Genomic DNA, 12,766 nt, shown 5'->3' on the forward strand with positions numbered 1-12,766 from the left:
TATTTGGCTTCGTTGTTGATGAACCCGAGGGAAAACAAGAAATGTGTTTGTCAGAAACAATATGTCCCCTTCTGCGCCGCTTTGATTTTTTTTAACCTTGAAGGATGACCTTGACCTTTCACCACTAAAAATGTGCGGCTCCATGAGATACATATGCATGCCAAATATCAAGTTGGTATCTTCAATATTGCCAAAGTATTCATACAATGAGCGATTTTGGCCACATATACTTGACCTCTCACCTTGAAGGATAACCTTGACATTTCACCACTCAAAATGTGCGGCTCCATGAGATACACATGCATGCCAAATATCAAGTTGCTATCTTCAATATTGCAAAAGTATTCATAAAATGAGCGATTTGGGCCACATATATTTGACCTCTGACCTTGAAGGATGACCTTGACCTTTCACCACTCAAAATGTGCAGCTCCATGAGATACACATGCATGCCAAATATCAAGTTGCTATCTTGAATATTGAAAAAGTTATTGCAAATGTTAAAGTTGGAGCAAACAGACCAACGTACAGAACAACAGACAGGGCGAAAACAACATGTCCCCCACTATATTGGGTGGGGGACATAAAAACTCAGGATCGGGGTCATCTATAATCAAAGGGAACCTTAGTACAATACGATGTATTACGACATGAATGGCTTCGGTGCATATACCTGTTTGTCACTTTTCTCGAAAGAGGCTATGGCGAACGGCTATTACTGATACGTACCAACGGTATACTACCAATTAGTAACCAAGTTATACTGACAGAGAATGTGAGGCGGTTTACTATAATATATAATATATATATATATATATACATATATTATATATTTTTATAATCAAGTTTTTGTTATTGAATGTACTCAGGAAAATGGCTTTAATAAAATGTATATACATCCCAAGTCACTGGAAGCATGTGAACAGTCCCCTGTGCTTTGACTTATTGAATGCAAATTGCAAGCTTTTAATGCCCAATTTGACCTGGTGACCTAGTTTTTGGACACACATGACCCAAAACTTTGTCAAGATGGCCAAGATTTTCTCCAGATATACAATCTGACCAAGTTTCATCAACATAGGATGGACAATTTGGAGGCTAGAGAGGCAACAAGCTAAATAATAGTTGACTGTATGACGCAGAAAGAAGACTCGAGTGGTCAGGTAAGCTAAAGAGGGGCATAACTTCAGCTATTTTTTAAAGAATAATAAAAATTGCATGTTCATAACTTCATATCATAAGTAACAAGAGTTGTCTCTTACTGCACTTTGAAGCCACACAGCAGCTTTATAGTTAAACCAATTAAAAATACCATGATGAAGTTATTGTCCATTGACATTTGACAAAGTTACTGGCCTTGTACAGTACCTGAAAGCATTTTGGAACAAATTCCAGGGGTTTTTTTGGCCCAATTTTATAGCCGAAATTCGGCTATGTTCCCAATCCCAAAAAGTATACTTTTTTCCCAAAATGTGGCAAAAAATTCCCAACTGGCAAAAAAAATAAAAAAAATAAATTTTTTTTTTTTTTTTTTTTTAGAAAGAAGTCTTATGTGTTTTTTATCTCAATTTTAATTCAATTAGTTTTCCCTAATCAGTGGACTTTTTGTGTGGAAAAAAAGGCTAATGAATTTATTTTCCCAGTTTCATGAAAATGCCGGTAAAATTCCCAATTCCAAAGCCATGGGCTATCTTCCCAAAAAGTGGAGAAAAAAACCCTGAATTCTGAAAGTATTATTTTAAAGTCTAAGGAACCTCACTGGACAGAAAGCACACTTCATGTTTAAGTCATGTTCATAGACTCACATACCAACAAGAGCACCGCCTTGTGGGTGCAGACCGCTCATCTATTTTCTTTTTAAAGATGAAGGGACTCTCATTTTCAATCACAAAGGAGGGAGGGGTGGAGTGAAGAGGGGTGTATAGTGTGGGGGTGTGGACATTTATTACATTATCTTCCAAAAATGCGGAAAATAATGAAAAAAAAAAAAATCGGGGGGGGGGGGGGTGAGCAAGGATTCTTGGGTGCGATGGTTGGATGGTATTTCAAACATAACATTTTTAACTGTTTCAAAAAAAAAAACTTGGGGGGGGGGTGGGGGGGGGTATAGTGTGAGGGTGTGGTGGTCATTTGTGAGATGATCTTAAAAAAAAAAAATATGGGGGGGGGGTTCGGGGGAGGGTGGAGGGGTGGGGGATTCTTGGGTGCGATTGTTGGACGGTATTTCAATCATAAAATAATAAAAATATATATTTGTGTTTTTTGACCGTTTCAAAAAAAAATTGGGGGGTGGGGCGGGGGGGGTATAGTGTGAGGGTGTGGTGGTCAGTTGTGAGATGATCTTAAAAAAAAATAAAAAAATTATGGGGGGGGATTCGGGGGGGGGGGGGGGGGGGGGGGGGAGGGCACTGGGGATGGTTTGGGTGGAGTCTATTGTGGTATGTCAGGTAAGAGTAGTTTTGTCAAAGTATCAATCAAATCTAATCATAAATAAAGAAGTTATGGCAATTTTAGCAAAATTTAATAATTTGACCTTGAGAGTCAAGGTCATTCAAAGGTCAAGGTAAAATTCAACTTCCCGTGTACAGTAACCTCATGATAGCATGAAAGTATTTGAAGTTTGAAATCAATAAGCTTGATACTTAAGAAGTAAAGTGGATCGAAACACAAAATTTAACCATATATTCAAAGTTACTAAGTCAAAAAAGGGCCATAATTCCGTAAAAATGACAACCAGAGTTATGCAACTTGTCCTTTTACTGTACCCTTATGATAGTTTGCGAGTGTTCCAAGTATGAAAGCAATATCTATGATACTTTAGGGGTAAAGTGGACCAAAACACAAAACTTAACCAAATTTTAAATTTTCTAAGTATAAAGGGCCCATAATTCCGTCCAAATGCCAGTCAGAGTTACATAACTTTGCCTGCACAGTCCCCTTATGATAGTTAATAAGTGTTGCAAGTATGAAAGCAATACCTTTGATACTGTAGGAATAAAGTGAACCTAAACACAAAACTTAACCAAATTTTCAATTTTCTAAGTATAAAAAGGGCACATAACTCTGTCAAAATGCCAGTCAGAGTTACATTACTTTGCCTTCACAGTCCCCTTATGATAGTTAGTAAGTGTTGCAAGTATGAAAGCAATAGCTTTGATACTTAAGGAATAAAATGGACCTAAACACAAAACATAACCAAATTTTCAATTTTCTAAGTATAAAAAGGGCACATAATTCTGTCAAAATGCCAGTCAGAGTTACATAACTTTGCCTGCAAAGTCCCCTTATGATAGTTAATAAGTGTTGCAAGTATGAAAGCAATACCTTTGATACTGTAGGAATAAAGTGGACCTAAACACAAAACTTAACCAAAATTTTCAATTTTCTAAGTATAAAAAGGGCACATAATTCTGTCAAAATGCAAGCCAGAGTTATCTAACTTTGCCTGCCCAGTCCCCTCATGATAGTAAGTAAGTGTACCAAGTTTGAATGCAATAGCATTGATACTTTCTGAGAAAAGTGGACCTAAACGCAAAACTTAACCGGACGCCAACGCCGACGCCAAGGTGATGACAATAGCTCATAATTTTTTTTCAAAAAATAGATGAGCTAAAAATCAGCCAAATATACGGGCAACGGTTATTATGAATGAAATTCACACTTATCTGTAGTTTATTTAAGTAGATGCACATACCAAAATTCAGCTGAATATCTGAAAGCGTTGCATATAAACTTCCGGAAAACAGAAAATGTCTAAGTCTAAGCCCATAACTTCGCCAAAATTCAAAGGACCGGATCAAAACTCGCACTTCATCTGTAAGTTATGTAGGAAGACTCATATTCCAAAAACAATAACAGTAACTTAAAGATTTCGAAGTTCAAGGCCCATAACTTTACCAAAATCAATAGACCAGAACGAAACTCACACTGTAAGTTATGTAGGTAGACACTAAAAATCAGTTACATGTGTTTTGTAAACATGAAAACGGTTATTATAGAGACAAAGTCCAAGGCCCATAACTTCGCCAATAATATACTACATATACTCTCACACCTAATAACAGGTCAATATCATGTAGCGTTTCACAAAAAGTCCACAAAATCGAATGCTAAACAGATAAATGGACACTCCCACTGCTATGCATGTACATGTATGCCACCCTACCGGGGGCATAAAAAAGGTGAGGGCTATTTTAACACCTGAGTGTATCATAACCCCCCCCCCCCCCTCTTAATAAGGCAAAGCTCCTTTTGCCTTACACTTAACTTCTTTTTGTCACAAACAGATTATTAATTACCATACAATAAAATTTAAAACTGAACTATTAAAAAAACAAAAACAATTAATGTTCAAAGTATTTAACTAATAACTATTTTTGAAACTGTTCACAGGCTTTCCAGCAGCACCTTTGGAGAAAACTAGGAAAATTATTAACAAAAAATTAGGAAAATGTTGGAAGGTTGGAACAAAAACTAGGAGTTACTACTAACAAGTTTATTACCTTTTCGACTTTTCCCTACCTGATTACCAAAGTAACTGTACACATTTCATACAACAGGACTGTTAAGCTGACTAATGGCTGTATTCTAGAACGTCACTCAACCTCCACCTCGACTCAACCTCGACTAAGGAAGGTTCGTGGGCACCTTCCGTTAGTTTGAGTTGAGGAAGAGATTGGTATTCGCACTGTTTACTTTGTTGAGGAGAGCTGGAGGAGTCGCCAAAGCGTGAATGTGTTTTGTTTGGCACCTATTGTATACAATCCATTCAATAGCAAAATGTCAAAATAATTGGTTTACAACAATATACATGTGTAATTTACATATTCAAAGGTGTGAAAAAATGTTTGTTTTGAATAACACGAGCGACCATATTTTTGTTGCGGCCCTAAAATTTGCTTTGCTAATTTGAATCGACTTTGTAACAGAAAATTGTTAGTTTGGGGGCATTTTTATGTCCAACTTTACATAGTTAGAAAGGATGTTGCATAGCCATTATGAAGATTTCTGTCTAGGGATATCGTTGATGCATTATGAAGTTGCTTGTTTTAAAGTAAAAAGGTTCAATGACAAGAGGGCCATGATGGCCCTGAATCGCTCACCTGACTAACCAAATACAATCCCAACCCAGATTTCATCAAGATAAACATTCTGACCAAATTTCATAAAGATTAGATAAAAACTGTGACCTCTATTGTCTACACAAGGTTTTTCTATTATTTGGCCTAGTGACCTAGTTTTTGACCCCAGGTGACCCAAATGCAATCCCAATCAAGATTTCATCAAGATAGACATTCTGATCAAATTTCATAAAGATTGGATGAAAACTGTGACCTCTACTGTCTACACAAACAAATTGTTGACGGACACCCGCACACACGCACATACCGTCGCCGGACATCACACGGTCACATAAGCTCACCATGTCACTTCGTGACAGGTGAGCTAAAAAACAAACAAAAATACGCTGATCTAACTTCCCTTATTTTTTTGGCAATTTGAGTGGAAACAAACACCTTTTTTATCATATACTAGTTATATATTACAACCAAATTTTTTTTATATGAAAACAATTTCATTAATGGTTTTGTTCAATATGGTATGTGACAAATGTTAGGTATGTGACAAATGTTAATGCTATGATATAACAACACCACTTGTTTTTTGACTGCTTGCATTGACAAAAATATTGTGTATATTTCAGTGATTCTATAGGTATTTTTTTTTTTTATTCTTTACGTATACAACTTGATAAAAAAAGTCAAAAGGCAAATGCGTACGAATATAACAAGGGAATGGGTAGCATATTCGAAGCGCGACTTGACCAGAAACATTATTACTAGTAGTATCATCAATATTGGTTTTGTAGATTCAAAGTCTAAAGTGTGTGGCCTCACTAAGTAGGCACAATATCTGCACGGTCTGCAATACAATCAAACTATGGTATGCTATTAATACTTGCTATCTTAACTATAAGGATTCTATCTTCTATGCCCGAAATAATAAATTTTCTAAACACTTAGAAACCACATCACAAACTAAAAAGCCATAGACCTGAACTCAATCACACCATATGCATGTACGAAAGATCCTTTTAAAATGTAAATATGTGATGTGATACAATTGGACTAACACATGTATATTCATTACAGGTTAGAGGTTATGTGCTGGCTTTATAGCATTGATTAAACACTGTTAAAATTATGTTGGGTAAGTATGATTTAACGCAGCTTCCACTTTGATTTATGAAATTAAAATCATTTTTCGGCATGAACATGTACTATTGTCATATTCATTAAAGTGATTTTAACATATATCTATCTGTAATAGTTTTATCACAATATGTTTAAAGAACACCAAATATTCAAGAAAAAAGAACAGAGTGGCGAAACATTTCATTTAATGCAGCTAGAACAATTATGCGCTTTATGCTGACATGGAAAAAGTTTATACATATATATTTTCAAACAGCAACCATTGCATTTGTGTGTACATAGAATCAGAGCATAAAGAATGATTTTGGTCTGAATCGTTAATATTCCTAAACGGCGACAGGTTATAATAATGAGCAATAATGACAGATCGGCTTGGTCAGTAAATATCAATTTTGTATTACAGTGTACATGCATTATCTTCATGAAACTATTTAAAACATTGATTTAACTGAGATTGGGTTAAGTGGAGGAACGTTTCAGAATATATAGCCATAAGTTTTCATTTGTAGTCATCACAGAGCTCAGTCCAACTTTCAGGTATCACATATGAAGGCTAGACTATGTGACCAGTGGCACCAGACCCCACAGACTACAAAATATTGTAAGCTCAACAACCTGAAGGTCCTATTTTGAAACAAAATCTCTATAACACATTAAAAGACAGTTTAACCTTATCCCAAAAAGTTCCAAATTAATGAAAAACTAGGAAATACTAGGAGGTTTAAGACAAAACTAGGAAAAACTAGGAGCACATTTAAACAAGAGGGCCATCACCCTGAATCGCTCACCTGACTAACCAAATACAATCCAAACCCAGTTTTCATCAAGATAAACATTCTAACCAAATTTCATAAAGATTGGATGAAAACTGTGACCTCTATTGTCTACACAAGGTTTTTCTAATATTTGACCTATTGACCTAGTTTTTGACCCCAGGTAACCCAAATACAATCCCAACCCAGATTTCATCAAGACAAACATTCTCACCAAATTTCATGAAGATTGGATAAAAACTGTGACCTCTATTGTCTACACAAGGTTTTTCTATTATTTGACCGAGTGACCTAGTTTTTGACCCAAGATGACCCAAATACAATCCCAACCCAAATTTCATCAAGATAAACATTCTGATCAAATTTCATAAAGATTGGTTGAAAACTGCGACCTCTATTGTCTATACAAGGTTTTTCTATTATTTCACATAGTGACCTAGTTATTGACCTAGTGTCCTAGTTTTTGACCCCAGATGACCCAAATACAATCCAAACCCAGATTTCATCAAGATAAACATTCTGACCAAATTTCATAAAGATTGGATGAAAACTGTGACCTCTACTGTCTAAACAAACATATTGTCGACAGTTTTTCTATTATTTGACCTAGTGACCTAGTTTTTGACCTCAGAGGACCCAAATACAATCCCAACCCAGATTTCATCAAGATAAACATTCTGACCAAATTTCATAAAGATTGAATGAAAACTGCGACCTCTATTGTCTACACAAGGTTTTTCTATTATTTGTCCTAGTTTTTGACCTAGTGACCTTGTTTTTGACCCCAGATGACCCAAATACATTTCCAAGCCAGATTTAATCAAGATAAACATTCTGACCAAATTTCATAAAGATTGGATGTAAACTGCAACCTCTATTGTATACACAAGGTTTTTCTATTATTTGAACTAGTTTTTGACCTAGTGACCTAGTTTTTGACCCCAGATGACCCAAATACAATCCCAACCCAGATTTCTTCAAGATAAACATTCTGACCAAATTTCATAAACATTGGATGAAAACTGTGACCTCTACTGTCTACACAAACAAATTGTTGATGATTTTTCAATTATTTGACCTAGTGACCTAGTTTTTGATCCCAGATGACCCAAATACAATCCCAACCCAGATTTCATCAAGATAAACATTCTGACAAAATTTCATGAAGATTGGATGAAAACTGCGACCTCTATTGTCTACACAAGGTTTTTCTATTATTTGACCTATTATGTGACCTAGTTTTTGACCTAGTGACCTAGTTTTAGACCCCAGATGACCCAAATACAATCCCAACCCAGATTTCATCAAGATAAACATTCTGACCAAATTTCATAAAGATTGGATGAAAACTGTGACCTCTACTGTCTACACAAACAAATTGTTGACGGACGCACGCACACACACACACGCACACACAACGGACGCCGGACATCACACGGTCACATACCGGTAAGCTCACCATGTCACTTCGTGACAGGTGAGCTAAAAACTAGGAAAACTAGGAAATACTAGGAACGCTGGAAAGCCTGTGTTCACTGTAAAAACTGATAATTATTTAACTTTTCATTGCATACCCCAGTGAATTCAAATAAATGCTGTGGGTAAAACACGTTCAACTTAAATAAAATATTTAAAATATAACACAAAATTCACAATTTATTTCAGCATTAATGTCATTGTTTATTTTTCAATGGTGACCTTCTCTCCTTGGCCATTGCTTCCTGGATACTGACAAGCTGCTTCGAGATCTTGGCTACCTCCTCTGCCACCTTTGCTACGGACCTCTGTGTAGCCAAACTGACCTTCATCTGTTCATCCATAGCACTATACAAGGATTTCAATACATTTGCTGTGCTACACTGGCAAGCGTTCACTGATGTAGGACAACTCTGTTTTGTTAATGACACAATTTGCTGGACTTTTTGTGGAACTAGGCCTGAAGGCGTTTTTATAGGCCTTTTTAAAGCACGAGGGGTCACTGGTGTGACGTCCCCGTCTCCTAAAAAGTCCATAAACTGATTTTCTGGATCTCCCTCATCCTGCACAGGTGTGTGAGTTGATTTGCACCTCATTCCTGGTCCAGTTGATGCAAGCACTGGCTGGAAAGTGTTATCCACTGCTATTTCAGATGACGTCATTAGGGCGTATGCCAGCGTATCCACAGTAGTTTGCAGACATGTTGTTGGTGTGTCATCTACTCCCTGTCCGAAATCTGCTGAGAGCCAGGTTTCAGGAACTGCCACTGTGTCCAATGGCGCTGACACTTGGGGAGATGCAAGAATGCCGCAAGCCTGTTCAGCCGTGAAGATCTGGCTAGACCTCTCTTTTTTGTTGCGGGGTGTTTCTGGGATGTGGAGGATTGGCTTAGGTAGGTTTGTCGGCGCTGGCATCGGCTTGACTAGCCACAGAGGCACCATAGAGCCGTCTGCTTTGAAGACAGTCTCATCTTCATCTTCCTCTAGGTCCTCAAACTGCGACTTGTTCCTGTTGAACCAGACGCCACTCTCTTCAGCTGACAAGGCCACCATATCTGCCTCTGTTACATAGAATGGATGCTTTGCCCTTCTAAGAACTTGTGTATAGTCAGGCTTTCCCAACCTCTGCTCCTCTGACACGTGCCGAGAGTACTGGGTGATGTGCTTCAGCAGAGCACTCTTGTTCTGGCATCTGAACTCACATAACGTACAGTAATAAGGAGCTCTGTCCATTGGCACATGCTCCTTCAGGATGTGCCCCTCTATCCTGCTCTTGCGGTCGATGTGTGTGCAGTATTTACACTGATAAGCTCTACACTTGGAGTTGACACTGTTCATTGTCTGAAAATATACAATCAACATATCTTTTGAGTACCAAGTAAAACAGACCACACTTACTGACTCTGTGTTCACATTTTCAGTTATGGGTGCGCAACAGGTTAATGTCCGATTTGTGGTTTTCAGGCTAATTAAGGTAAACAAGAAATCCCCATGGTGGGGCCAATTTTTACCCCACAGTCATGATCTGAACAAAGTTGGTAAAGGACCACCATATCGTGATACAAGCAAAAGACCAAACCTCTGGGCCTCGGAAGATTTTCAAAGTGTTCACTACATACATATAAAGAAAATACTTGAACACAGGACTTAAGGTCAGACAAACAAACAATGCAATCTATATACGCCATCCTTCTTCATTTTGGTCATAAAAATACAAAATGTAATACTTGCAATAAGACAGAAATAAGCATTTACAGACAAACTGAGGGACATTGGACTTAGCAATTTCAATATCCCAAACTTCCGACATTTGATGAGATAAAAATCTGAGAGCAAGGAAAGTGGAGCCTAAATTTATTACAAATGCTAGTTAAAGGCCAATTTTCATTTTTGACCTTTGAGGTAGAGTCAGGTGGTACACACACCGCATTGTCTTCATATGGTCACAGGTGATTATTTTGTGTAAGTTATTTTTTAAACTGCATGATGAACTAGAGCTTTGTCACAGACGTGACGAATACCCCCACATGCCGCATTGAGAGACAATATTTTGCACGTTGTCTTTACAAAAAACAGCGGACACCATGCTCAATGTTTAAAACGCACGAAGTGACCCCGTCACCTAGTTTTTGACCTGCCATGACCCATGTTCGAACTTGGCCTAGACATCATCTAGATACAACTTCTGACCAAGTTTGGTGAAGCATGGATGAAAACTACTTGAAATAGAGAGCGGACACCATGCTCAATGTTTAAAACGCACTAGATAAAACCAAGTTTCTGACCAAGTTTGGTGAAGATCAGATGAAAACAACTTGAATTAGAGAGCTGACACTTAATACGGACCGACAGACAGACAGACGAGGTCACTCCTATATACCCCCCCTATACTTTGTTTGCGGTGGTATCATAACAAAGTTAAAGTCCTTACACGCTGTTTTCTGTACTAATCTTACCTTTGACTGCTACTTGTGACCTTGAGCGTAGAGGTGAATAATGGTGAAAATTTGCAGTGAGTTTATTTAAAATTGTCTGATGAATTCCAATCAATAGGTCTGGACATGCTATTTTATTAACAAATTAGAACTTCAACCTCTAGGTGTTACCGAGATCTTTGATGTAAGAAAAAGTGTGTTACTAATGACATGCACTCCGCTCAATGGTGGTCATTTTTGGGCATTTATTTGAAATTTGCATTACGAATGACTAAGTTACAGTCACGACAATTTGTTGTATAGCCATATTCAACCTTTGACCTTAGGAGACCTTAGCCTTTGAGGTAGGGAGACAATTGTCTGACATGACATGCCTTCTCTTCATGGTGGCCATTTGTGAAGTCCGTGTAAAATTGCATGATGAATGACAAAATTGCATGATGAATGTCAAAATTGCATGATGAATGTCAAAATTGCATGATTAATGTCAAAATTGCATGATGAATGTCAAAATTGCATGATGAATTCAAAATTGCATGATTAATGTCAAAATTGCATGATGAATGACAAAATTGCATGATGACGTCAAAATTGCATGATTAATGACAAAATTGCATGATGAATGTCAAAATTGCATGATGAATGACAAAATTGCATGATGAATGTCAAAATTGCATGATTAATGTCAAAATTGCATGATCAATGACAAAATTGCATGATGAATGACAAAATTGCATGATTAATGTCAAAATTGCATGATCAATGACAAAATTGCATGATGAATGACAAAATTGCATGATGAATGACAAAATTGCATGATGAATGTCAAAATTGCATGATCAATGACAAAATTGCATGATCAATGACAAAATTGCATGATGAATGACAAAATTGCATGATGAATGTCAAAATTGCATGATGAATGTCAAACATACAGTCCAGACAAGCTGTTATATGGCCAAATTTGACCTTTGACCTCTTAGCATGACCTTCATCTTTTAGGATAGTAAAAGTATGTTACTCCCAACACTTCATTGTGAACATTTGTTATATGTAATTTTATAATTGCATGATGAGTGACAAAGTGTCAGATCTGACAAGCTGTGTTCGATGCATGCATTTTCTGGCAAGCAGGTTCCACACAAGGATTTCAGCCCATACTGCTTGGAAACTATTGTTCATAAACTTAACAAGAGCTGTCAGAAAACAGCGCGCTCGACTATTCGAGTGCTTGACAGTATAACGTAAGCCATCATGGGGAAATTATTCATATTCAATAAGGTCAAGGTAATATAGTCATATTCTACGTGGAAGAGGACCATAATTGAAACATATTGATCACTTATGTTTTAAAAAAGTTGTACCTTATAGATGATTCTGAGTTCAGGTATATTTTCCACAATCTATTGAACATTTGTAAAGACATAAAACAAACTAATAAGATTTTATTTCAAGTTGAATAGAAATAGCTTGGGTGGGATGGTTGGACGGTCCTTCAAAAAAAATAAAAAAATATTTGTGATTTTTAACCATGTTTAAAATTTTTCAAAAATAAGAGAAAAAAATGGGGGGGGGGATGGTTTGGGTCCATTGTAGTATGTCAGGTAAGTGTTGTTTTGTCAAAGTATGAATCAAATCTGATCATAAAGAAGTTATTGCAATATATATTTATTTTACCTTGAGAATCAAGGTCATTCAAATGTCAAGGTCAAATTCAACTTGCCAGGTACAGTACCCTCATGATAGTAAGAAAGTATTTGAAGTTTGAAAGCAATAGCCTTGATACTACAGAAGTAAAGGATCTAAACACAAAATTTAACAAAATATTCAAAGTTACTAAGACAAAAAAAGGGCCATAATTCCATTAA

General features: G+C 36.8%; 1 protein-coding gene across 3 annotated transcripts in view; it reads right to left on the bottom strand.

Annotated features, from left to right (window-relative positions):
* Nucleotides 1-8,631: 8,631 nt before the first annotated feature.
* LOC127844546 (uncharacterized) overlaps nt 8,632-12,766 on the bottom strand; it is a 61,675-nt gene continuing 57,540 nt past the window's right edge. For all 3 annotated transcript variants that reach the window (XM_052374894.1, XM_052374893.1, XM_052374895.1), the window contains exon 10: nt 8,632-9,804. In XM_052374894.1, the coding sequence (XP_052230854.1) occupies nt 8,662-9,804 (1,143 nt within the window). In that variant the 3' untranslated portion in view covers nt 8,632-8,661. The remainder of the gene's footprint in view (nt 9,805-12,766) is intronic.

This window comes from Dreissena polymorpha, chromosome 9, assembly GCF_020536995.1.
Source record: "Dreissena polymorpha isolate Duluth1 chromosome 9, UMN_Dpol_1.0, whole genome shotgun sequence".
NCBI lineage: Eukaryota > Metazoa > Mollusca > Bivalvia > Myida > Dreissenidae > Dreissena > Dreissena polymorpha.